General features: G+C 47.5%; 2 protein-coding genes across 2 annotated transcripts; both read right to left on the reverse strand.

Annotated features, from left to right (window-relative positions):
* Positions 1-296: 296 nt before the first annotated feature.
* Positions 297-13,014, reverse strand: PRAF2 (PRA1 domain family member 2). Its single transcript, XM_080988382.1, has 3 exons — positions 12,802-13,014; positions 8,185-8,402; positions 297-3,106 (listed from the first exon to the last, which is right to left on the reverse strand). Exons 1-3 carry the CDS (start codon positions 12,978-12,980, stop codon positions 2,967-2,969), a joined length of 537 nt encoding a protein of 178 aa, XP_080844508.1. The 5' UTR covers positions 12,981-13,014; the 3' UTR covers positions 297-2,966.
* Positions 13,015-15,542: 2,528 nt separating this feature from the next.
* WDR45 (WD repeat domain 45) lies at positions 15,543-25,591 on the reverse strand. The gene is made up of 11 exons (XM_080988274.1): positions 25,454-25,591; positions 23,626-23,737; positions 22,989-23,063; positions 22,781-22,885; positions 22,044-22,149; positions 20,249-20,343; positions 19,996-20,075; positions 18,156-18,364; positions 16,986-17,087; positions 16,760-16,905; positions 15,543-16,058 (listed from the first exon to the last, which is right to left on the reverse strand). Exons 2-11 carry the CDS (start codon positions 23,672-23,674, stop codon positions 15,949-15,951), a joined length of 1,077 nt encoding a protein of 358 aa, XP_080844400.1. The 5' UTR covers positions 23,675-23,737; positions 25,454-25,591; the 3' UTR covers positions 15,543-15,948.
* Between the last annotated feature and the right edge of the window lie 844 nt (positions 25,592-26,435).

The following is a 26,435-nucleotide window of genomic DNA, read 5'->3' on the forward strand; positions in this document are numbered from 1 at the left end:
ATCCACCTGGCCTGTTTTTCTGTATTTATTTTCCAGCTGATTAAACATTCAGCATGCTCGTTGCATTATTATTTTTTTGTGGGATTACCTCCTCAAGGTTTTCCTCTCTTTTTTTGCGTTTCAGCAAACCTCAGAGTTTGCCGATTCCTCCCTCCTGGGCCCACATTTTGTGTCCGATCTTTGGCAGCACTCACCATCCAAGATCACTATTGGAGCAAACTGCTGTTGATTAAGATGCAAAAACAACTGTTTTAAGTAAAGCAACTCACTAATTCAAGTGTATATCCAAAATAGTGTCGTGGTAAGCACTGTCCTTTATTTTCAAGGGGATGCAGAAACGTAAAAAAAACTAGACATAATAGGTTGCAGTATATAGCTGCTTTTTTAAAAAATGCAAATATAACTCACACTTCCCTTGGTCTTTTTTCATGGCTGCATCCTGTCTGAACATGTGCACTGGACTCTAGCAAACCCAAGCGCTGGGTGAAATTGAGTGAATGGGCTGGATCTAGAGTTTCTCGTCTGCCAACAGAAGGACTCCCTTGTTTGTGGAGGGGGCTGGGGTCCATGGAGCCGCCTTGCTTGAAAAAGGTATCGGGACACGGATTTCAGCTGTTTCCTCCCCACCAGGACTGTCTGCCATGCTATTTCTCACAAGCATTCTGAAGCAACTTTTTAGGAGGCTGCAGTAATAAGGAGGAATTGCCACTCCCTCCAGTTGAAGCAAAATTCCACTGCACACAAACCAATGCCTTTCTCTTCTTGTTTTGTGCATCAAGTTCCATGTGTGGATCAGTTTCCAAAGCCGTCAATTTGCAATAGTGCATTTAAATACAATATCGAATTCTAGGAATTCGCAGGGCTCCCTAGGCTGTGGATAGCAGCCTACTGCCCGGAGCGTGGGGCGCGCTGAAGCCGCGGCTGGGGGGGGTAATTTTTTTCCTCTTTATTCCCCCCCCCCAAAAAAACTAGGTGCGTCCTATAGGGCGAAAAGTTGTATTAATAAGTTGGCACTGCTGCCGAGCACACAGATGGCTGAAACCAAAGCACAACCTATGGAGAGAGCCCAAGAAAGGACTCCTTCAGCTATGGATTCCTGGTCTTATACATACAGGGCTGGATTCAGCGAAACAGATACACTGTCAGGAACCAGAACAAAGAGTTCTGCTAGCATAACAGGCCTTGTCCTCCCAAATTGGTTCAGGGGACGGTTAGAGAACCCCTAGAAGAACGGGCAGGGGGAGGAGAGGGAAGATTGTCCCGTCCAGCAAGCAGAAATGTTTGCTGTCACAGAACGATCAAATTAGCACACAGTTTAATCGAGGGGCACATTGGCAGAAGGGTCATGAATCGGGCGAGAGAGATTGAAGGAATCCACTGCTGGGCATAGGGCTCCTGAAAGGCAAGCGAGAGTAAAAGGAGGTGCGATTCATGGAGGTTGCAGTGGTTGCGCTTGCTTTTTCCTTCCTCATACACACAAAACTGAGGGGTACAGAGGCGGCCACCTCCCCTTCACACACACACACACACACACAGAGAGAGAGAGAGAGAGAGAGAGAGAGAGAGAGAAACTTAGTGATTAAGTCATTTTGTCAATAACATTTTTTTTTTGCAAAAAAAAGTGCCATACAGAAGGTTTTGAAACTGATTTCCTCCCATTACCCAATAAATGCAAACTGCATACAGAAGAAATGGAGAGGTACAATATCTGAACCCCTTGGACAGTTGTTATTTTTGGCAATGCTTGTAGAATCTCCAAGCTCCTTCATTTTATTAAAACATCCTACCCTTCAGCTACATCTCTTAAAGACACAATATACCAGGGTTTGGTCCATTCTCTGAAGTTTTGAATACTGTAAGGACTCCGCAAAAGACAAGGAGTCAAACTCTGCCTGACTGGTCTCTGGAAATGGCTAGACAAGCCTCTTCTGCTCCTCTTAAGAACCTCTCGCCCTTTGCCTGGGGGTTCCCTCTGCGGAGCGGAATGTATAGGTTGCTACACAGCTTCTGAACTTCGGAGTGTCCCTTCCACACAATGCATAAGATAAGGGAAGCCCACAGGGTTAATGAATTACTAGCCCAATGGCCAGAGACATGTGAGCTGTAGTTCAAGAAAAGGCTCCCCATTTCTGACTTAGCTAGAGCTTCTTCAAAATTACTTTTCCCCTTTCCTCCATCCAATCCGAACTCTTGCCTAATCTCCCTTTTCTGAAAACAAGAGGCCAGGTGTTCTACAGAAGAGCAGCTTTCTGCAGCCCCACTTCCCTCTAGCTGCAATGTGGGGATCAAATACTGAGTTGCACAACATGGCTGTTGAAAGGAGTACATGCTGTAGGTGGAGCACTTGGGAGTGTTTGGAGCTGCTATATAAATGCTAAGTAATGCTATGCTAGTAAATACTAAAGTTCGGCCGCGCTTGGAATAATTAGAACGAGGCTCCCTTTTAATTGGTTGGCTGGCTACTGTTCTTTGCTCTAGGATCAAGTCCTGATCCTTGGGTCATTTGTTTTTTTAAATGTGTCTAGGCATACTACAGTCTAACATTTTACACCAGTTTTTTTTTTATAAAAAAGATAATACAGCCTTGTCTTTCATAAATCTTTTTTTCAGCTGCTTCTCCCTTTCTCATGCACTGGAACCCTTTTAAACTTAAACAGGTAAAGAGTCGCAGTACTTAATACTTAACGGCCAGTAAGAAATACTACCTTGATTTCCATTCTATTTGCAGTTCCCCTTCTACTCTGCTATCAAGCCTCATTCATTGGGGACAGGGAGTCCCAATGGCCATCTGCTCTGATCCACAGGACACAGGCCGCCTTTTGCATGAGCTCATAGCTGGGCCGCTAGGTTGGGTTAAGTGAACAGACAGCAGACAGGCTGGGGATCAGAGAGGGGGAAAGTGAACAGTCAATGGAAGGAAGGTAGCATATTTCCAAAGGGAAAAGGGAGAATTAAAAGAGAATCGTCTAGGATCCGGCTTCCTGTTCCTGTCCTAGAGCTTCCAGGAGCAGACCCATGGGAGTGCGCTTAAGTCCGATGCTCTCTATCTTGTTCTCAATCTTGTTTTTGAGGTTCCGGAGACGCAGGGAGGCATGGATGAGGGTCACTGCAGTGGAGAAAGGGTTGGGGGAGGTAGAAGGGCGAAATAAATAAATTACGGTCTTACGTATATAATAAACGTTCATAAATGTACCAGGCAAACATGTACATAGATATATAGGCCACATGTCTGAAGCTCCACAGGAGAGAAGCCATGGGGCCATTTTGACTCCCAGGCTGACCAGGTGTTTTTTCTGCAAGGTCAAATGGAAGAGCCTCCCCATTGTCTTTTCCTTCACAAATGTCTTAAGGGTATGTCTGTGTATGAATAGGGTGAGCCTGTGACTTGGCTCAGGAACTAAGTACTTATCATTACAAAAGACTGGCCAGGCTCCCCAGGGTATCAATCCAGTAAGCATTAATAGGTAACTTGCCAGACAGGAGGTAAACAACCCACTCAGATTTCTGCTTTAGCCCACCCTTTCTGTGATGTATCTGGAGTGGTGGTGCTTTGACTCCAAGGTGGGCAATTTAAAATGGCTTGAGAGCAGTACATGTGAAAAGGATCTAGGTTGACCACAAACTTGACATGAGCCAACAGTGTGACGCGGCAGCTAAAAAAGCCAATGCAATTCTGGGCTGCATCAATAGAAGTATAGCATCTAGATCAAGGGAAGTAATAGTGCCACTGTATTCTGCTCTGGTCAGACCTCACCTGGAGTACTGTGTACAGTTCTGGGCACCACAGTTCAAGAAGGACACTGACAAACTGGAACGTGTCCAGAGGAGGGCAACCAAAATGGTCAAAGGCCTGGAAACGATACCTTATGAGGAACGGCTAAGGGAGCTGGGCATGTTTAGCCTGGAGAAGAGGAGGTTAAGGGGTGATATGATAGCCATGTTCAAATATATAAAAGGATATCACATAGAGGAGGGCGAAAGGTTGTTTTCTGCTGCTCCAGAGAAGCGGACACGGAGCAATGGATCCAAACTACAAGAAAGAAGATTCCACCTAAACATTAGGAAGAACTTCCTGACAGTAAGAGCTGTTCAACAGTGGAATTTGCTGCCAAGGAGTGTGGTGGAGTCTCCTTCTTTGGAGGTCTTTAAGCAGAGGCTTGACAACCATATGTCAGGAGTGCTCTGATGGTGTTTCCTGCTTGGCAGGGGGTTGGACTCGATGGCCCTTGTGGTCTCTTCCAACTCTATGATTCTATGATTCTATGAAATGTCTATATAAGGGCGGGCACACCTTGATTCTGGGTCCTCCTCCTTCTCCAGTGTGTGAAGGGGGCTGTTTTCCTCCAACCAATGGAGAACCTACAAAGGACTCTATAAGGGCTCTTGTGTCCCCCATAAGGGAATAAGGGCAGATTTTCGTTTATTACAAGAGAATTGAAGTGACAAAGCATGGAAAAAGAAATAAGTTATGTTCTCCTGCTACAGATCTCTTCCTTCAAGAAGGGAAGCAGGGGAGACTAGTACCATGAGAGCAAAGGGAGTTGCAGGCAGTTCCACAGGAGGAATCAGGTCAGTCCCCCAGGTCATCATCTCGACTGTCTCTCCAGCTTTGTTGGAGCCGCCGCAAAGCAACCATGCCAAAAACAACCTGTTAAAAGAAAGCTTCCTGCAGACAAGACTCCCAAGAGAGTCGGTCATCTGCTTAGTGATACAGTGAATAGGGATTCAACTTGAATTGGGAGCAGGAGATTCAAATCCCTGTTTAGGTTGACCAAATCACTACTAGCCTACTGACAAGAGTGGAATCTCCGCACATATAAAAAAAGCTGTGAAAATGCTTTTTTTTTAAAAAAAAAAAGTTTTGAAAACTATATTGAATTTGCCATAGCTCACCATCACCACCTGGTGTCACATTTGTATATTGCACTTTACAACACACTTGAAACGTTTTATTTGCAGCTGTATAGCCGAGTCCAAGGTCACTTGCAGCAAGAATAAAATAGCATGTGCCAGGGGCAGGTTGCCGGCACCCGGGACAGGGCAAGGGTTGCACAGCCCCTGCTGGCCTCGGGAGCCCGGCAGTGCTTGTGTGCCGGAGCCCAGTGGAGGATAAGTGTGGGGTTGCTGCCACTCTGCTCTTCCTCTCCACTGCACCCACCCTGGGTCAAGAGCTGTGGCCTGGTGGTGCTGGGCCAATGCTGAGCAAGGGGCCTCTGAAGCTCCCTGGTACACTTCAGAGACCAGCAGAGGAGTGGAACAGCACTACCACAAGTGCCACTGGTCCCTCCCTTTTTGGTGGGCGGTGGCAGCAGCGCCCTCCCCCTCGGATGGCCCAGGGGTGGGGCACAGACAGGTGTCCCTTCACTGGCCATCAGATGAAGGAGACGCCGCTGTCGCCACAGCCCTGAAGGCCCAGCTCCGGTGCAACTTGCCTCCCCTGTGGCTCCGACCTCAATGCGGGAGCCTGTCATGGGGGCGCTTAGCTGCACCCCCTCAAACTTGTGCTACTAGAGCCACAGCCCCCTGGGATGTGCCCCCGGTGCTTTGACCTGAGATTCCGAGACATAGGATGCGGTCTGCAGGGCAGTGACGTTAAGAAATTCTCATGGATGGGCCTTTAATGCTGGTGGTCAACAAAAGAGGTTTAAAGACTGTCTCAAGGCAAATCTTTAAAAAATGTAGCATAAAGGTAAAGGTAAAGGGACCCCTGACCATTAGGTCCAGTCGTGGCTGACTCTGGGGTTGTGGCGCTCCTCTCGCTTTATTAGCCAAGGGAGCCGGCGTACAGCTTCCGGATCATGGGGCCAGCATGACTAAGCTGCTTCTGACGAACCAGAGCAGCGCATGGAAATGCCGTTTACCTTCCCGCTGGAGCAGTACCTATTCATCTACTTGCACTTCTTGCTTTCAAACTGCTAGGTTGGCAGGAGCAGGGACCAAGCAAAGGGAGCTCACCCCATTCGAACCGGCGACCTTCTGATCAGCAAGTCCTAGGCTCTGTGGTTTAACCCACAGTGCCACCCGCGTCCCATAAACACCAACAATTTGGAAACATTTGCCTGCGAGCGCTCCAGTTGGAGAACAGCCTTTACCAAAGGTGTCATGGGCTTTGAAGACACTCAAACTCAGGACGCAAGGGAGAAATGTGCTAAGAGGAAGGCACGCTTGGCAAATCCACACCGTGATCAACTCCCGCCCGGAAGCCAATGTCCCCACTGTGGAAGGACATGTGGATCCAGAATTGGCCTCCACAGTCACTTACGGACTCATTGTTAAAACCCTGTTTATGGAAGACAATCTTCCTCAGCTACGAGGGATCGCCAAAGAAGAAAGACCCAAGTGGTAGTTCATTCATCCAGGGCAAAAAGTGCAAGGCTAGAGTACCCCTTTCCTCTCTACCACAAGCTTTCCTAGGAGCTGTAGGAAGATTTTCCATCATTCATCTCAATGAGTGTGAGAAGGATAAAGACAGGCAAACACAGCCTGGGCTGTCGGTACCCTTGCCTAATAAAAAATACTGTAAAATAAAATGCTGAAAGCAAAATAAACTAGGCGAAAAGAGCAAATTTGCATGATTCCTCTTAAATTGGATGGCTCTTTCTGCATTTTAAATTATTGTGCATACTTTATTTTGGATAAAGGAAGGAGCCATGCGGATCACAGAAGCCCCACGACTGGCTCCTACTCATCAAAAGATTTCCGCCGTTGCACCAAACACTTTCAAGCTTAACTTCTCAACCACCAGCACTAGAACTTTACTTTTTTAAAAAAGTGAAAGCTGAGAGACTCTGGACTTAATACCACATGATGTAGATTTTCTGGGCTCCAGCAGCACTGCAACATGCACTGAGCCCTAACTGGATCATGGAAACACCGCAAGGGAGAACTGATCGGTGTGTAAATATAGGACATTTTGTCTTACACACATATTACAGAAGGAAGCGTCTGAGCATCAACCTAGCCTTGGTCTTTGTAGAACTAACAAGTCAGACTGGAACACAGATTAACACCAGCCTTCAATCAACCATGACAGCTGTTCAATGAACAAATTTAATAGCCATGCAGTGATGCAACTTGTTTTGATGTTCAAAGGAACAGGCAACTTAGCCAGTTGCATGTAGGAAGGTTTGTCTTCAATCTACCTACCTATGTAGAGGTTTGTGCAGAATGTGGGGTCCAGAACATTTGGGAGGTAGACCCCTGAGCACCGGGGCTTTTTGCAGAGGCTGTGTGTTTTCAGATTCATCTGAACCTCTATGAGAACTAGAGGGTTTTTTTTTTATTTTAAGAGAAAGCTAAGATACTGTGGTTTCCTAGATACCCACATTCAATCCCACAGATTGAGGTATGTGTGGGTATGTATGAATGCTTTTAAGGATTGTATGAAATGTATGTTTGTATGTTTGTATATTCGTAACATGTATGTATTAATGTTGAATTATTTTAATAATAATAAATTATTTTAAAAATAAATAAATACTGTGGTTTCCATGCCAGAATAGATTCTACTCAGGAATGGTCAGAGAACGCAAATTGTTCTGCTTATTGCACTACTGAATTACCGTATTTTTTGCACCATAGGACGCACCGGACAATAGGACGCACTTTGTTTTAGAGGGGGGAGAACAAGAAAAAAAATTTTTCCCCCTCTCTGCCCAGCACCCCTTCAGTGAAGCAGCAGGAGTCGCTGCACAGAGAGGGGGAGAACTTTCCCCCTCTTGTTTTCCCGCTCTAAAACAAGGTGCCGTTTAAGGTGCGTTCAGGCGGCTACCTTGGAAGCCTGGAGAGCGAGAGGGGTCGGTGTGCACTGACCCCTCTCGCTCTCCAGGCTTCAGGTTCCTTTCGACCTGTTCTTTGGGGCTGGCGGGGGGAAGCCCACCACCAGCCCCAAAGAGCAGGTCAGGGAGCAGCGGAAAGGCGCAGCGGAGAGGCTCCAGCCGGGAGAGGGTCGCGGGGCTATGGCATCTTCGCTCCATAGGACGCACACACATTTCCCCTTCATTTTTGAAGGGGAAAAAGTGCGTCCTATAGAGCGAAAAATATGGTATTCTATATTGAAGCTAAAGTTCCATGCAAACATTAACAGCGCACTAGATTTGCAAGATCTCAGCAACGAGACACAACAATCACATTAACCTGGATGCGCCCCTGCCATGTCTACCCCACTTCCCTTTTGGGACTTACACGTTATGGGCAGAGCGATGAAAAACAAGAAGGTGGCAGAGCCATCAAGAAGAGACACCAGAAAGTACGCAGAGCCGAGGATGGTAAGGAGGCAGGTGCCGGGGTAATTCCGCCGGAAGCGTCGCACGGGAGCCTTGTTTTCAGCCGCCCAGATGAAGCCCACAAAGATCAGCGTCACGAGAGCAGCGCTCAGCAGAGTCAACAAGGGGCGAAAGTACCTGCAAGGAAATGGGCAGGGTAGGAACTAGGAATGCAATGTCAATTCCATTCAGGGGTGTCCACTTGAATAAAATATTGTGGGGACCCAGGTCAGCCCCACCTCGCACCACCGATCACAGGACACTGTGCACAAACTCCATTTGAAGGGCGATTCCCATCAACTTGGGGGCTGGGCAGTCTCCTCAAATATTTTATTGTGGAGGCTGAAACCCCCACAGGCCTCTAGGAGTTGGCTCCTATGATTCCATTTAAAAACAATACAGTGGACGCTTGGGTTGCAAACGTGATCCGTGCAGGATGCAAGTTCACAACCTGTAGCATCCGCAACCCACAGCGGTGCTTCTGCGCACGCACGGGTTGTGATTTGGCGCTTCTGCACACGCTCAAAGTGTGATTTAGCGCTTCTATGCATGTGCGACCACCAAAACCCGGACGTAACCCATTCTGGTACTTCCGGGTTTCGGCGGTCCGTAACCCGAAAAAACGCAACCTCAAGCGTCTGTAATCCGAGGCATGACTGTATATCCTGTTAGCATGAGGTGGTCTTGTGGGCTGGTCCTTACTTTTAACACCTGTTTTAAGTAGCGGCCTTTAATATTTGGCCAGAGAACTGGTCATGGGGCGGGACTCTGAAGGGAGGTGATATGAGTAAGGGCCTTTCTTGCTCTCGTCCCCACCCCCTATCACCCTGTGGAATATTCCCCCTAAAGAAGCTTGTCTGCCACTGACTTTAACATCTTTCCGGCACCACGTCAATATTTTTCTTTTCTCCCAGACTCTTTCCTGATCACTGACTGTTGGTTTGTCATTTTCCGATGATTGTGCTGATATTACTGGGTGGTTAGAGAGTTTTAATTGCTGGGATTTAGTGTTTGATCACTTATAATGGTTGTTTATTGCTGCTTATTTTTATGGGATTTTGTATTTTGTTATGTGCACTATATTTTTTGCCGTAATTTGCCTTAAAACCCTTTTTGCACAGGATGATGAACAAATGCATAGAAGACAGATCAATAAGCTTTGTTTACAATAGATCACCATGAGTCCTGCTAAAAATAATGCAGAGAACCTTGGCAGAAATGATTTTGCAACACTGATTCTGCTATTTCTCGCTCCTCTCAGGGCTAAATGGAACACTGCAGTTTCATTGCTGGTATATGTAGCTTTACAGTCGCATCTAATCTAGGGTTGCCATACGTCCAGAATTTCCTGGACATAGCCGGTGTTCAGTTCTTGTAAACAGATTTCCGGGTGGAAATTGCTGAAATGTCTGGGAAAATCCGGCTGTATGGCAGTCAATGTCGGTGGTGTAGATTTTAGCAAATTTCATTTAAAAATAGTTCCAAAACAAGTTCAACAACTTTGGGCAAAAAGAAAAAAAATAAGGGGGGGGAGCTCAACAACTTCTGTGTCCAGATTTTCACTTTTTGAAATATGGCAACCCTAATCTAATCTCTGTTCTGTCGGAGTGCCTGCCATTCACCTCTCCTGCAAGGACATCCTTTCGGTCCTCTTAATAATCCATTCTGGATTTCACCATCCTGAACCATTTGGTATCACCCACAACCTCACCGTTCACTTGGAAGGGATGACCTAGATGAACCTCAATCCTGGAAGAAAATTCTTCTTCTCAGAAGCCATGTTTCCAGGCCAATACCATTGTTATAAGAATTTTAAGGTCTCAGCTATAGAATAAATAATAATAAATGCACTGATTTCTAAATATATGAACCATGTGTCTGAAAAAGTATGGGAGAGCAATCCTGAAGCCATTTTGACTCTCCCAATGACCTCAGATATTCCTCTGCAGTAAGGGAGGCAAATGGGAAAAGCCTTCCCATTGTCTTTTTGCTTACAAATCCTGTCTTAAGGGCGTATTTGTTTGTGAATAGGGTGAGCCTGTGACCTGGATCCAGGAACTAAAGTCTTAACCATCAGAAAAAAATGGTTAAGAAAAAAATGCAATCAGTGACCATCATCAGGTATCCTGGCAAACAGAATTTCTGCGGGAGACTGCCTCCTTCTGTGATGCATCTATGGTGGAAGGGGCAACACTTTAGCTAATGGGGCCTCCTGCTGCCACCACGCCGCCGGAGCACGATTTCTGTTCTCATCCTGAAGCAAAGTTCTTAACCTGAGGTAATATTTCTGGGTTAGCGGAGTCTGTAACCTGAAGCGTATGTAACCTGAGGTACCACTGTATAAGGGCTTGTGCACCATTGTTCCGGGTTCCCCTCCCTCCTGCGTGCGGTGAGTGGGGACCCTGTTGAAACAGTTCCTTGAATAAAGATCAGGCCGCTTAGCTTCTCAAAATACTCTGGAAGGCCTCTGTTGTTTTCTCCTACCGATAGGGAACCCACTTAAGGACTCTATATGGGCTCCGGAGTACCCCATAAGGGAAAGGGAGCAGTTTTTCGTAAAACACTATGTATGTCTACTGGGAAGTAAAAAGCTAAGATAAAGGGACCCCTGACCATTAGGTCCAGTCAAGGACGACTCTGGGGTTGCGGCGCTCATCTCGCTTTATTGGCCAAGGGAGCCGGCGTACAGCTTCCATGTCATGTGGCCAGCATGCCTAAGCCGCTTCTGGCGAACCAGAGAAGCGCACGGAAATGCACCTTCCCACCGGAGCGGTACCTATTTATCTACTTGCACTTTGACATGCTTTAGAACTGCTACGATGGCAGGAGCAGGGACGGAGCAACGGGAGCTCACCCCGTCGCGGGGATTCAAACCGCCGACGTTCTGATCGGCAAGTCCTAGGCTCAGTGGTTTAACCCACAGCGCCACCCGCATCCCTAGTGGGAAGTAAGTTCCAATAAATTCCACGAGACCTACTCTCATGTAACTGTGTATAGGAGAGGGAATAAAGGATTGGGGGTGGGGGAGCATGTTTGGAATCCTGAACAGCCCTCCCCCCGCAACAATTTGACTGCTAAGAAACACAGGATCTTAGGCTCTTGCACTGACAACAGCTTCCTGGGGTTGGACTAAATGTGACCCTCCCAATTCTACAATTCTATGATCGAGCTCTGGGCTCAGTTTAAGAGAAGCCCTACTGCCTGTACTACTGGGCCTGCTTGGCCACCCCTATGCGTTTAACCAGAGTCCCCTATACATGCAACCCTTTTCCCAGGTTGGAGAGGAGTCGTGGCCAAAAGCTTCAGCTTGCAATCTGTCATCTTACCGCTACAGGCACCACAAGAGCAATAAAATGAAAGGAAGTGAGGAAGGGAGGTTAGGAAAGAGGCGATTCCACCTTGCACATCTCTTTCCCCCTCCTACCCATAGGGATTTCTTTAATGGAGAAGCAGCCTGAAGCCCTGCCCTATCACGCTGGACTACAGTTCCCTTCGTCCCTTCCCTCCGGCCACGTTGGCTGTTCCTGATGGGAGTTGGAGTCCAACAGCATCCAGCCGCAGGGACTCCTCCATCACCAATTTACAGCATCTGCAACCAGTGTAAGCCACCGGGCGTGGGTACACAAAAGAGAGCCAAGCCCATGGGAGTAGGGGGGGGCAGGGAGGGGCAGCTATCCCCCCAATCAATAAAAATGCATAGCAAACTGAGGTTCTGCTCCAACAAAAGGACTGCTCCCCCCACAACAAAAATCCCAGCTACGCCCATGGACAAAGCCAGAACATGCATTAAATCCAGTGCCGGGATTTACGTATAAGTTAAAACTATAGTTTAGGGCCCCACTCTCTTGGCCACCCCCCAAAAAATATACTTCTTCTTAATTGTATTTTACTATTAATATAGTTCTTCTTAATTGTATTTCAGCTCAACAAATACATATTTTGTTATGTGCAAATGGCTTTAGGTCCATAAATTACCATATAGCGTACATATTCAACACAAAAAACAGCGACAATTTGTTTTTAACAAAGAACAGCTGGACATATCAAGGGCCCCATTACCTTCAGTAGCTTTGGGCCTCATCAAACCTAAAGCCGGCCCTCATAAAATACATATTTTGTTATGTGCAAATGGCTTTAGATACCTATTAGGTCCATAAATTACCATATAAAGGGTAAAGGGGACCCCTGACCATTAGGTCCAGTCATGACCGACTCTGGGGTTTTGGCACTCATCTCGCTTTAAAATTACCATATAAATCAACACACAAAAAGACACAATTTGTTGTTGACAAAGGACAGCCGGACATATCAAGGGCCCATTGCCTTTGGTAGCTTAGGGCCTCATCCAACCTCAATCCGGCCCCCAACTCAAGGCATTTGGGGCTTCACCCCGGATTTAACCCGCTTCCACCCCGCTCCTCCTTTGACCACCCACCCACCCGTCTGGCCCCCGAGGATGCTGCGCGCGTCTTTCGGGCGTGCGCCCCCGAGAGCGCAGGAGCGAGCGCAGCTTGCGCGGCCCCGGCGCCGGACTGACCCTCCGAGCAGCAGCCCCGCGCCCAGCACCAGCAGGTAGTTGCTCTGGTAGTACAGCAGGTTGTTGACGACGCGGTTGTGCCAGCGCTGCAGGTCTCGCACGTCCGGCGGAGACAGCCGGCTGGAGCCCAGCAAGAAATCCTCCAGCGCCCGCACCGGCGGCAGCCGCACCTCGGACATCTTCGCGGGCGGGCGGCGGGGACGGGACTACCAGCCCCAGGATGCACCGCGGCGAGCACAGGCCTCGCCGCGGGGAGAGATGGGAATTGTAGTCCCGGGGTGGGAACGGGGCTCGCATCCAGTGACGCGTTTACGTATAAGGTGAACAAGCTATAGCTGAGGGACCCACTCTCTTGGGGCCCACCCCCCCCAAAAAAAAATAAAGGGGGGAAAAACCTGGATTACATTTCCAAAATATAAGATAAAACACAAATAAAATAAAAGCTACATACAGCAACAGCGGCAAATGGCTTGAGATACCTATTAAAGGTAAAGGGACCCTTGACCATTAGGTCCAGTCGCGGACAACTCTGGGGTTGCAGCGCTCATCTCGCTTTACAGGCTGAGGGAGCCAGCGTTTGTCCGCAGACAGCTTCCGGGTCATGTGGCCAGCACGACTAAGCCGCTTCTGGTGAACCAGAGCAGCGCACGGAAACGCCGTTTACCTTCCCGCCGGAGCGGTACCTATTTATCTACTTGCACTTGGCATGCTTTCGAACTGCTAGGTGGGCAGGAGCAGGGACCGCGCAACGGGAGCTCACCCCGTCGCGGGGATTCGAACCACCAACCTTCTGATCGGCAAGCCCTAGGCTCAGTGGTTTAACCCACAGTGCCACCCATGTCCGTCTAGAAACCTATTAGGTCCATAAATTACCATATAGCATATATTCAACACAAAAACCAGCCACAATTTCTTGTTGACAAAGGACAGCTGGACATACAAAGGGCCCCATTACCCTCAGTAGCTTAGGGCCTCATCAAACCTAAATCCAGCCCTGCTCACATCGCTTGGCTTCTCGGCAGTTTGTTAGTTTCGTAAGATTTGTAATACACAGCTTGGTTTTAAAAAGGAAAACACCAAAAAAACCCAAACCCATCCTCAAAGCTGGTTTACAAAGAGATAAAACAATAAATAGGGTTGCCGTACGTCTGGACATAGCCGGAACATGGTAGTTGAACATGGTAGTCGAAAACAGTGCCAAACACTTGTGTGTCTGCGACAATCCGGACAACATATGGGGACCTAGGTTGGCAGTGGCTTTGGGGGCGATTTTCAAAAAAAAAAAAAGAAAAAAAAAAAGCGCTCAACAAAGCTATGAAACTTAACTATAGCAACCTTACAATAACATCAAGAAAAACCCAACCATATTTTAAAACATGCACAAGTTTAGATTCTTGATTATTATTTTAAAGCTTTATTTTAAGATCAGTGCAAAAGCGGCTGCAGTTTTGCTTGGGAATAATAAGCAGCCCACTGTGATCAGGGCGCTTTGCACAGCATGTGCCACTGAGATCAGCCCAGCTTCCTCTGACGAAGTGCATAGACTGCAGCTTTACCATGCATATAATGGGATTCCAGTACCCATCAATCAAACCGGACATCCAGCTCTATGGCCACTCTTTAATTGCCTTCCAGGAATTTTATATTTTGGGTTCTTTCTCAAAATACAAGATTCCTCTGTTCTGTAATGTTGCGATCCATATGTGGAAATTTCCCTTTATTTTTCTACATTGTTGATGTTTACAGTTTGCAACATTCATTTTATTCCCTTTCCCTCCCATGTTTTCCCAAGTGGCTCCACCTCAGTCTGGGTGTGTAATATATAATTATTGTTGGCTGAACATCAATTATCTTCTTTTGTTTATTAAAAAATATTCAAAGGTAAAGGACCCCTGGATGGTTGAGTCCAGTCAAAGGCAACTATGGGGTGTGGCATTCATCTCCGCTTTCAGGTCGAGGGAGCCGGCATTTGTCCACAGATAGCTTTCCGGGTCATTTGGCCAGCATGAGTAAATTGCTTCTGGTGCACGGAACACCATGACAGAAGCCAGAGCACACGGAAATGCCGTTTACTTTCCTGCCGCAGCGGTACCTATTTATCTACTTGCACCGTTATACTGTATACTTTCAAATTGCTAGGTAGGCAGGAACTAGGACAGAGCAACGGGAGCTCACCCCGTTGTGTGGATTTGAACAGCTGGATGCAAAACTGCACCAAAAATAACCAGTAGAGAGTGTGAAGAGCAACATAATGAATGGATCTGTGTCTGGATTGTACCACTTCAGAAGTACAAGAGGAGATCATTGATGCAAACAGTTAAGCAAGAACTCTCTGCCCATGCAGTAGTAGTTTGTTGATAAGGGATCTAGCCAGCCTTCTGGCTATGAATGAGAGAGAATATAAAGCAAGTTCCTCTGAACTTTTACTGTTGCATCAGATGCATTGTGGGAGCTTGCTAAATTGCACTTACTGGAGCCAAAATGCACAAAACAGAAATCCATGTGAAGAAAAAGGGTGTTGAGGGGGCAGGGAGGTGCACTGGCTCATGATGTGTGGCCTACCATTTTTCAAACAATACTTCCCCCTCATCCCTGCCATTCTTCCACACAAAGTGATTATTCATTCCCTCCCGACTGATGCAAATGAATGACCCCCCAAGTGGACTATTAGTCCTAGGCTAGGACTGGATTCTTCAGTCTCTGTCTTCCACCCCTTACAGAATGACAATAAAGCAAATGAGAAGCATTTGCACTTGAACTTTAATGATAGTTCTACCCCTTCTCCACCCTGCCCCCTCCAAATGTCTGCCAAGAGCTGGGAACCTGCCTCCCCAGCTTCCAAAATCCAGGCTGAGCAGACTCCGAAAAGTTCTCTTTACAAAAACTCCACCCCACTGAGCCTTCTCGCTGGTCCCACATGGGATGGGTAGCCAGGCAAAGGGAGCGTAGGAACAGGATACCCGAGGCGACAGCATTGAGAGGAGAGTTCTCTGAGGATCTATCCCACCTTGTCATAAAAGTCCAGTGGGATTCCCACCAGAACCTTGTTCTTTCCCAGCCTGGGTCCTTAACATGCCCCAAAGCAAATGCTCCCCCAGTTGCCCAGCATGCTTCTTCTGCCTGCCCATGGCAGGGGCTCAGCTGGGCTCAAAAGTCATCATCGTCACATATATCCAGGTAGACGTCAAAGGCCTCGCGGTTGCAATTGCCGTCTGGGGTAAAGACGTATTTGTGGAAAGTGCCATCGACGCAGATAGCTGTAAGAGGAGAAACAGAACTGAGACACTCTGGGCACAGCAGGAACGATTATCCAAAGAGAGCTTACGAGGAAGGAAGTTCAAAATTGGGCCTCCCTCCTATGTCCGTGGGACGCGGGTAGCGCTGTGGGTTAAACCACAGAGCCTAGGACTTGCCAATCAGAAGGTCGGCGGTTCGAATCCCCGCAACGGGGTGAGCTCCCGTTGCTCGGTCCCTGCTCCTGCTGACCTAGCAGTTCGAAAGCACGTCAAAGTACAAGTAGATAAATAGGTACTGCTCTGGTGAGAAGGTAAACGGCGCTTCCGTGCGGTGCTCTGGTTCGCTAGAAGCGGCTTAGTCATGCTGGCCACATGACCCAGAAGCTGTACGCCAGCTCCCTCGGCCAATAAAGCAAGATGAGCGCCGCAACCCCAGAGTCATCCTTGACTGGACCTAATGGTCAGGGGTCCCTTTACCTTTACCTTACCTATGTCTGTGGCCGAGCTGTGGGAGTGTGGGAAGGGATTATAACAATAAACTTCACAACGGGCAATTTGTTGCTGTTCAGTGGCAGCCAAACCACCACCTGAGGCAGGCTGTGTCCTCATGTCTAACGTTAGGGCCGGCCATGGGGCACAGCCACAGCTGTTCTGCAGCGAGCTGTCAAGCAGCCAATACAGGGCAACAGAGTCACCCACAGCCACCCATCAGTGCCACTCACCAATGACAGAGTTGACGTTCTTGGAGGTATTCCTGCCAAAGGCGCAGATGCAGGCAGACTCCGCTGGCACCGTGAAGCTGGCCAGACTCCACTGAGAATCCACGTACTGGCCTATCATGGGCCCGACCTTTCCCACCCGGGCCAACCTGCAAGAGGGGGGAAGGAAGAGGGTCAGAACAGTACAGGCGGCAACGCTTTCCCTCAAGCGCGTCGTCCAACTACCTACGCTGAGCGCCGATTTAGGCGGGTATCCTTCAGGGCAAAGATGTGGACGGTCCCTTTGTCACTGGAGGCACAGAGAAATGAAGAGTCGTGGCTGAAGTTAATGCTGTGGAGAGAAGAGAAGGTTAAGGTGTTCAGGGAGGATCCCTGATTAAAAATCTCTTCCCCACCACTGCACCCACGCAATGACAAATTCCCTGCGAAAAGAGCAGGAGAGGTAAAAGTAGAGTCGCCACTGCAGAGCGTCTCCCCAAAGCCCCACAAAACTATCTGCCCAATGCTCCTCGATGTCGCTGGACTGCCATGGCCACCTGGCCACTAATAATGAGATCCAGCACCGAGGGCCTTCTGGCGGTTCCCTCATTGCAAGAAGTGAGGTTACAGGGAACCAGGCAGAGCACCTTCTCAGTAGTGGCGTCCGCCCTGTGGAACGCCCTCCCTTCAGATATGAAGGAAATAAGCAGCTATCCCATCTTTAAAAGACATCTGAAGGCAGCCCTGTTTAGGGAAGTTTTTAATATTTAACGCTGTACTGTTTTTAACACTTGATTGGGAGCCGCCCAGAGTGGCTGGGGAAACTCAGCCAGATGGGCGGGGTATAAATAATAAATTATTATTATTATTATTATTATTATTATTATTATTATTATTTGGTTATACAAGCATTTTTAGTTACTACCATCTACAAACTATTTACAGTCCTTCTTCCTCTCTTTGGCACACTATACTTTCAGTCTAGTAATAAACAGTCCTGATACCGCAAACTCAGAGTATCAGCAGCACACTTCACCATATATCCAAACTAGCTGTAAGCAGGTAGGTAGCCGTGTTGGTCTGCTGTAGTCGAAGCAAAATAAAAAAATTCCTTCCAGTAGCACCTTAGAGACCAACTAAGTTTGTTATTGGTATAAGCTTTCGTGTGCATGCACACTTCTTCAGATAGCTGTAAGCAAGCATACTAACAGTGTATGTGTGCTCTCCTCGTGCCTCACATTGCAAACTCAACTTCCTCCTTTTAATTGCATCTCCAGCTGACATCAATTAAGCTTGGAGTGCCACTCCTACACATTGAAGAAACTTCTGGAACGCTTTTTTAAAGTTTTGAGGAACTATTAACCTATTTCGTGAAGAATGTATTCCTAACATGCGTGGCTGGGAGTGTGTCGTTTCTCACCAGTACAAGGTAGCTGGATCTGTTCCCCTCCTGAGCTCCACCAGCTTCTCCTTGGTCTGGGTGTCAAAGAGGCGGATGAGGGTCCCTTTCTTAGAGGCAGAGGCCACCACAGTTCCCTGCTGGTTGAGAGAGATGCAGGCAATCTCGCTCTGGTGGGCGTTGATCGTGAAGGGGGCAGAGGAGGTCCCAGGCTTGGTGCTGGAAAGATCCTAAGTTGGGGACAAAATAGTTTTTGGTCAAAAGAAGCATGATCCAATATGCAGTCTTGCTTGCTCCATGTCACGTGACTGAGCAGCCGGAAGGGGGGATTCTAAATGAACTAGTGATTCACATACTAGCACTTGACTGGGAATATCAAGTTTCAGCACAGCCACAGACATGGGAGGCTGGTCCAGACAGAAAATGCCCCTCCAAACCCTATGGTTTGTAAAGACTGATCATGTGCCACATCATGCTTGCATTCTCCCTCCCCCCCTTGACCTCAGGATGTTTGTGTGCACTGGGCAAAACTCACCTGGCGATAAGTCACCTTATTACTGCAAGGACAAACCCAAGTATAGGGGCACTGCTTGGAGGAATTTCAGAAGCCTGGCGTGGTAGCAATGCTGATATTTGACCAGGGAAGATTTTCTGTTACCAGGGAGTGAGGCAATCAGTGCCCTGCATAGATCTTTACTCATCCCTGTAAAATAAAGCTGGATACAATGGAAGCAACTGTGCAGCTTCTGCTAGCGCAGTAAGGTAGAGGGGAGCAGTAGGGGAGTGGGTGGCGTTGTGGTCTAAACCGCTGAGCCTCTTGGGCATGCTGATCGGAAGGTCAGCGGTTCGAATCCCATTGATGGAGTGAGCTCCCATTGCTCTGTCCCAGCTTCTACCGACTTAGCAGTTTGAAAGCACACCAGCGCAAGTAGATAAATAGGTACTGCTGCGGTGGGAAGGTAAACTGCTTTTCCATGCTCTCTGGCTTCTGTCACGGTATTCCGTTGCGCCAGAAGTGGTGCCCGCATGACCCGGAAAGCTGACTACAAACAAAAGCCGGCTCCCTTAGCCTGAAAGCAAGATGAGCACTACACCTCATAGTTGCCTTTGACTGGACTTAACCATCCACTTTTTAAAAGTGCAGTAGAAGTTCTGTGGCATGTGTTGAAGCTGTTCAATTCATCCCATATAATACATATGCAAACTGTTTACCTTGACCCACCCACCCACAACTTTTTATGATGCAGGACACAGAATTCTGAATTGTTTCAATACTAGGGATGTGTTCACACCCTGCCTGTGACTGCTTGACAATCCATCCATGAACATGGTTGCTTAACCAAGCAAAATAAACAATCTATCAATAAAAAACTAGAATCTGCAAATGAGCAAAAACACCCAATAACTGAGCCAGGAAACTGCAGTTCCACCTGCCAGCTTACATCCTAGAACACGTCTCTGCAGTGGCAAGGGACTTCCATGTGCTCTTCCTCTCCTGCTCTCTCCAACCCCCTGAAAGCCCTCAAAACCAGTGCCAGAGGGTTGGGGGGGTCCCCTGGGTAGATTTTGGGGTACATGCAGGGTACTGCACCAGAATAATTACACTAGCAGCTTTGGATACAATCCTTGATGAGTAATGTTAATGCCCTTAACCTTTCCTGTACTACATGGGAATGGGATAAACCACCTTTGGTTCTGGATGAGCCAGGTTGGTTTTTTTTAGTGATTAGAAAGATCCTTGGTACTGCTCAACAGAGGCAGTTCCAAATTGTTAAATGACAGTGATAATAAGCCAGCACTGACTAAGGATGGGTTTGTTGATGGTTATCCTATGCCTGCCTTTCCTGCCCTCTCCACTTACCACTAGCTGCAAACTGCCACATTTGTGCCCAGGGAAAACCAGGAGCTGCTTCTCCAAGCTGGGGCAGAGATCACAGAGTCCTGAGGTGGAAGGGAAAAGCAGACAACAATCAGAGCTGGGCTCGATTCTCGTACATGAATAGGACTGTGATGGGGTCTGCTGACTTAAGAAGGGGCTGTTCAGGTGAAGGTAGCAGGAGAGAGAGAGAGAGAGAGAGAGAGAGAGAGAGAGAGAGACTGTATGGGGCTCATACCTTTGGGGTTTTCCCGAGTGTCAAACTCAAAGAGCTTGGTGGGGTTATCTGGGAAGGAGTAGACGTAGATTCGATTCCGCAACACAATGATGATCCTGGAATTGGGAAGAGCAAAATAAAAGTACCGAACTAAATGGATTGTAATTTAAACTGAAGGAAGGATAACAGGAAGATTTAAAGAAGGAACTATTGGAAACTCAAGGCAGTAGAAACATAAGATGATTAGAGCCCCACTGAACTTGAAGCATGGGAAGCCCCAACAAAAATTTATAATTTGGCAGAATACTTGGACTATATGATATGTATTTATATAATTTGGAATACTTAATGTGATCTGATTGGATTGTTAAAATGGAAAACTTAATAAAAAATATTTTTTTAAAAAAAGGATTGTAATTTAAACTCTCTCCCTGCACGTGTGCATCTATACATGCATATATATCTGAGAAATGTTCTGCAAAGGATGTGGCTGACTTTGCATTAATGGCAGAGCTGCTCCATTGGCTATAGAGCACATTTTTGAAAAAGGAAAACTTCAGTTCTTTATTACCACGGAGGACTCAGATGAGAACCCATGATCCAAGCTTACATTCCGGCATATATACGTTCAAAAAGATCTAAATGCCTCTCTCCCTTTCTCAAATTTGGCACATGCAGAATAAAATATGCTTCTGTTCCTAACACAGGCAGAAAAAGGTCCCTTGGAAAAAAATACACAAACATATAAAGTTCCCAAGACCTGATGGTGGTGAAAATATGAGGCACAGATAGTGCATGGCTATACAGACGTCATCCTCTCATTGCCACATTTACAGCATTTAAAAAACCTGTACACATTCATGTGTTCATTTTACTGTAGTCCTGTTTTTTTATTGCAAGATTTATGTTGGATCCTTCTGTTTTTTTGCTGATGCTTTTGTTTTATTGTCATCGTCATCAAGGCTGTTAAATTGTTATGTCCACTCACTTCATACAACAGTCAATCGGGACACAATTAGTTGTGCTGTGTTGATATGGACAGCTCAGTTTTAAGCACATTCCTGGGTGCAAAATCTGGATTTGGAAAATGCCATACACAAGAGTACAGTGGTGCCCCGCAAGACGAATGCCTCGCAAGACGGAAAACCCGCTAGACGAAAGGGTTTTCCGTTTTGGAGGTGCTTCGCAAAACGAATTTCCTATGTGCTTGCTTCGCAAGACGAAAATGTCTTGCGAGTTCCTGCGGGGTTTTTTTCCTTTCCCCCCGCTTTTTCCCAAGCCGCTAAACCGCTTATCAGCTGATGGCTAAGCCGCTTATCAGCTGATCTTTAAGCCGCTTATCAGCTGATCTTTAAGCCGCTTAACAGCTGATGCTAAGCCGCTTATCAGCTGATGGCTAAGCCGCTTATCAGCTGATCTTTAAGCCGCTTAACAGCTGATGCTAAGCCGCTTATCAGCTGATCGTTAAGCCGCTTATCAGCTGATCTTTAAGCCGCTTAACAGCTGATGCTAAGCCGCTTATCAGCTGATCGTTAAGCCGCTTATCAGCTGATCTTTAAGCCGGCTAAGCCGCTAATACTGTAGCGCTAAGCCGCTAAACCTCTAATGGGCTTGCTTCGCAAGACGAAAAAACCCGCAAGACGAAGAGACTCGCGGAACGGATTCTTTTCGTCTTGCGAGGCACCACTGTACTAGAAATGAAGATAGTGTGCCGTCATTTATATCCTAATTTTTCCTCTGCTGTGAACATGACTCCATATACCCCATCCCAAATCAGTTCCAGAACCTGGTGAAACAGGATGATTCTTCAACATACTTGTCATGCCTCATGCGAACAGCCAGGGCTGGCTTGGTGAAGGTGAATTCTAGAACCAGCTTCTCTTTGCCCTCCTTCCCTTCACGGGCATCATCCCAGATCAAGACTACAAAGGAAACATTGGGGGTGTGAGAGAAGAAAATCATAGCCAACCAACAAGGAGATAACTTCCCCCCTCTTTGGAGGTTATAAGTATTAGGTGATGGAAGAGAAGCAATTATATATCTCCAGAAATCACAACTATGCCAGATCGCTAATGTATTTTTCGCTCCATAAGACGCACCCGACCATAAGACGCACCTATTTTTTAGAGGAGGAAAACAAGAAATAAGAAAGCAACGCAAAGCCTCTTGAGCAAAGAGGCAGGAGCGCTCCCGCTGCACTCAAGAGGCTTTGCGTGGCTATCCTCGAAGCCAGAAGAGCAAAAGGAATCGGTGTGCAGGGATAGCTGGCTTCTGGGACAGCTGCGCAGCCTCTTCAGGGCAGCGGGATTAAGGCTCCCCACTCCCCTGAAGAGGCTGCGTGCGGCTAAGCCAGAAGCTAGAACAGTGAGAAAGAGTGCTGTGCAGATCTCCCTGTCACTGTTCTGGCTTCTGCGATAGCTGTGCAGCCTGCATTCACTCCATAAGACGCACACACATTTCCCCTTACTTTTAGGAGGGGAAAAATGCGTCTCACAGAGCAAAAAATACGCTATGTTCTGACAGCCTCCCTCCCTTCTTTCCCTTGATACATACCTGAGATCTCAGAGAATTTGGGGTTGCCACCTCCACCGACAATAGCAAGGAGATTGGATCGGTGTAACATTTCAACCAATCCCACGCTGCCCACCTGTTCATGATCTGGCAGAAGGAAAAAGAGAGAGGGGTACGTTTAGGACACACACCTGTGTGTAGAAGAAACAGGTGCCCCACAATTCCATTTTCAGGCCCCTCCACTTCTTACCAAGGTGGCCTTTCTCCATGAGAGGCTCCACATTATAGATCCGAACCCCAGTCTCCATAGCACAGCAGAAGCAGCCTACAGTGGAAGAAGGAACGGATCAAACATGCCTGGCTATTTTGTATGTATATTTTTATTGTCACAAACCACTTTTAGGGTTTTTTAATTTTTGATTTTGCAGGGGCTGGAGGGAGGAGCAGCATATAAAATAAACGAAAGGAAATAAACACACGCTGAAAATGTAACACTTGAAGGTTTAGTCTGAATCAGGATGAAGCCCTGCAGTCAATGCTAGGGCCCAGCCCTAAAACAAATTAAGCTATAAGCCTCCAAGAGGCAACAAAGGGTTTTTCTTTCACCCATAAAAACCACTGCATACTTTCCAATCACTCAGGATTGTGAGAAGAGCTTTGAGGTAGGCCTGAGTCCCAGCACCTCACAATTTAGAAGTTAACCACAATGGAAAGCTTTAGTCAGAGGCACACACTGCCCTCAGATGTTAGGCTAACAGTGTCTCCTCAGGGCCCAAGATCCTTCAGTTCTCCAAAAAGAACGGCTCAGTTTTGGGGGAGCTCATGACTCCTAGTAAAAGTGCAGTGGAGGATCCAAGCTGGAGATCCAGTAGTAGGAGATCACTTACTCTGATCTTGGTTGAAGCGAAGGCTGTTGACCCCACGTTGCTGTGCCATGATGAGCCTGTGGGGACACCCCTCAATGGGGTCAGGAACACAGGGGGTGCCTTCTCCCGCACACTGTTCCCCAATGTGATGGTTGCCATGACAGGGAGAGGAGGAAGTCAGAAACAGAAATCAACACAGAGGAACAATGCCAAGGAAGAAGAAGAGTTTGGATTTGATATCCCGCTTTATCACCACCCAAAGGAGTCTCAAAGCGGCTAACATTCTCCTTTCCCTTCCTCCCCCACAACAAACACTCTGTAAGGTGGGTGGGGCTGAGAGACTTCAGAGAAGTGTGACTAGCCCAGGGTCACCCAGCAGCTGCAGGTGGAGGAGTGGAGACGCGAACCCAGTTCCCCAGATTACGAGTCCACCACTCTTAACCACTACACCGCACATGAAAAGCAGCTCCAATACTTTCCTGTTACATTTGTTATTCTCATTGTTTCCCTGCTCCTCCAGCTTACAAATCGTCATCATGATGTCAAAGAAATAAACAACTATCTGACGTTTAGAAGACATCTGAAGGCAGCCCTGTTTAGGGAAGTTTTTAATGACTGATGTTTTAATGTATTTTTAATCTTTTGTTGGAAGCCGCCTAGAGTGGCTGAAGAAACCCAGCCAGATGGGATATTTTTATTTTTATTATCCCGGGACACCCCAATCTCTGACTCTGGTTACTGCCAGTCTTGTCCTCCTTATACAAGATGTTTTTCTCTTCCTGTTCAGATTCTCTCTACCGCCCATAACAACTACCATGACACCCTCCCTTGGCCCCAGATCCCTAGTACTGCCTCTCACAGCCTCTAGCTAACCAGCTCTGTAATGGGATCCTTACCGGATTCTTCCCCAAGTCTTATTGTCCCATAACCTGCACCTGTGGCTTCCTCTGATCCGTTTTCCCACTTGGGAGGTAATTCTCTGTAAATGCCCCTGCAACTGAGGCCCAGGAGAGGGCCTTCGCGATGGTGGCTGCTCCCAGAATCTGGAATACCCTCCAACTGGCGCCATGCAGTTTTTATTGTAATTATCTGTAAATTTCCCCATTAGCTCTGCTGCAAGGGGCCAGCTTCTTCAGGCCTCCTCTCCCCTCAGCCGTCATCTGGGGGCAGCCATTTCGTCAAGCTGCCTCAGAGGGAGAGGAAGAGATATAGGAAGCAGGGTTCATTGCATGAGCTTTGCCGGCTCCATCAGGCGCCTCTGAACTATGTCAGCTCAATAGAGGAAGGACGGTCTAGAAATTGGTGCCTGAGTTTTGAGTTTTCTATTTTCCTCTTCCCTCCTTGTGCCTTTTCCTTTATGTGTGGCATTTTTATTTCTTAATTAGAATGTAAGCCTGTGGGTAGTCTTGCTTTCATGTAAGCTGCTCTGGGAGCTGTTTTGGCTGATGAGCCAAGGTACAAATGCTCTAAATGAATATACATTGAAAATGGAATATCTAGACAATTATATATTTAATTGTCTTAAATGATGTTTCTCCCCCTATGTTTTTGCTGTTCTTATTTTATCTGTAAGCCGCCTTGAGTCCCTGTCAGGGAAAAAGGTGGGGTGTGCATATATAAAAATATATAGGGGGTACACACACACGTATATATATAATTGGTAATAATAAAGTGCCTTCTCTTCCCGCCCCCCGCCCCGACCTTACGGGGCACAGCCGGGGCCCCCAACCTCTTTTCCTGCCTCCCCAAATCCTATCACGCAAACCCCTGGGGTCCCTTCGACCTCTTCCTGACCCCAAAGGTGCCCGGAGCGCCCTGCCCTCCTTCCCTCCGGGCGCCCCCTCCTCACCTGAGGCGCCCCTTCTTCCCCTGCCTTGTTTACATGGACGTCGCGCTCCCCGCGCAGTCAACACCAGCCGCCCGTCCAGGCTAGCTTTGCCCAGGCCACCGAGAGGAGGCGCAGAGCGGCTCCCTATCACGTGACACAGAGGGGACTCTGAAGCCTCAGCAGTCATATTGGAAACTGGAAGAAAGGCCGCGGGGAGGGAGGGAACCTTCGGAGCCGTATCTCCATAGGGCGGCCATTTTTGAAACTGGAAGGAAGGCGAGCGGGGAGACTTCGGAGCGGCCATTTCTAAAACTGGCAACTCCGAGCTTTTCGGCGTTGCCGGCCGGTTTTGGCCTCGAGTTTGAAGCTTAAGAGGCGAGAGAGGAGATGCATAACCTCCCTTTCAGCACTGCTGCTCTAGTAGCAGGTACGTAGTCTGCTAGTGGCTGGGTGATTCCTAAAGCAGACACAGTATTTTTGAATCATAGGGTTGGAAGGGTCCACGAGGGTCATCTAGTCCAACCCGCTGCAATGCCCAATGTGGCACCCACGAACCCATGACCCTGAGATTAAGCTTATCATGCTGTACTTGACTTGAGCTATCCCAGGGCAATGTAATGAGGAGAAAGCCCCATTGCACTATGCAATGGAGTGGATACGGTCCCAGGTAGCTTCATGTAGAATTAAACCTGGCAGAGGAAGGGGTGGGGAGGAATTGTGCCTGCAGGAGAGAGATTTTCCAGACATGGCGTAGCACTGATGAAGGCTTTAAGGGCAAGGTGGTGGCCCTGTTCTCTCTCAGCACCACACATTATCTAGTAGATACCACGGATTAAAATCTGGTCTGGAAAAGCCCAAGAGGGCTAAAACCTACTGTCAAATTACAGGGTGCTAAAGGTCCGTATAGTTAAAGCTATGGTTTTCCCAGTAGTGATGTATGGAAGTGAGAGCTGGACCATAAAGAAGGCTGATCGCCGAAGAATTGATGCTTTTCAATTATGGT

Source organism: Podarcis pityusensis (genome assembly GCF_964106645.2).
Source record: "Podarcis pityusensis genome assembly, chromosome: 17".
Classification (NCBI taxonomy): domain Eukaryota; kingdom Metazoa; phylum Chordata; class Lepidosauria; order Squamata; family Lacertidae; genus Podarcis; species Podarcis pityusensis.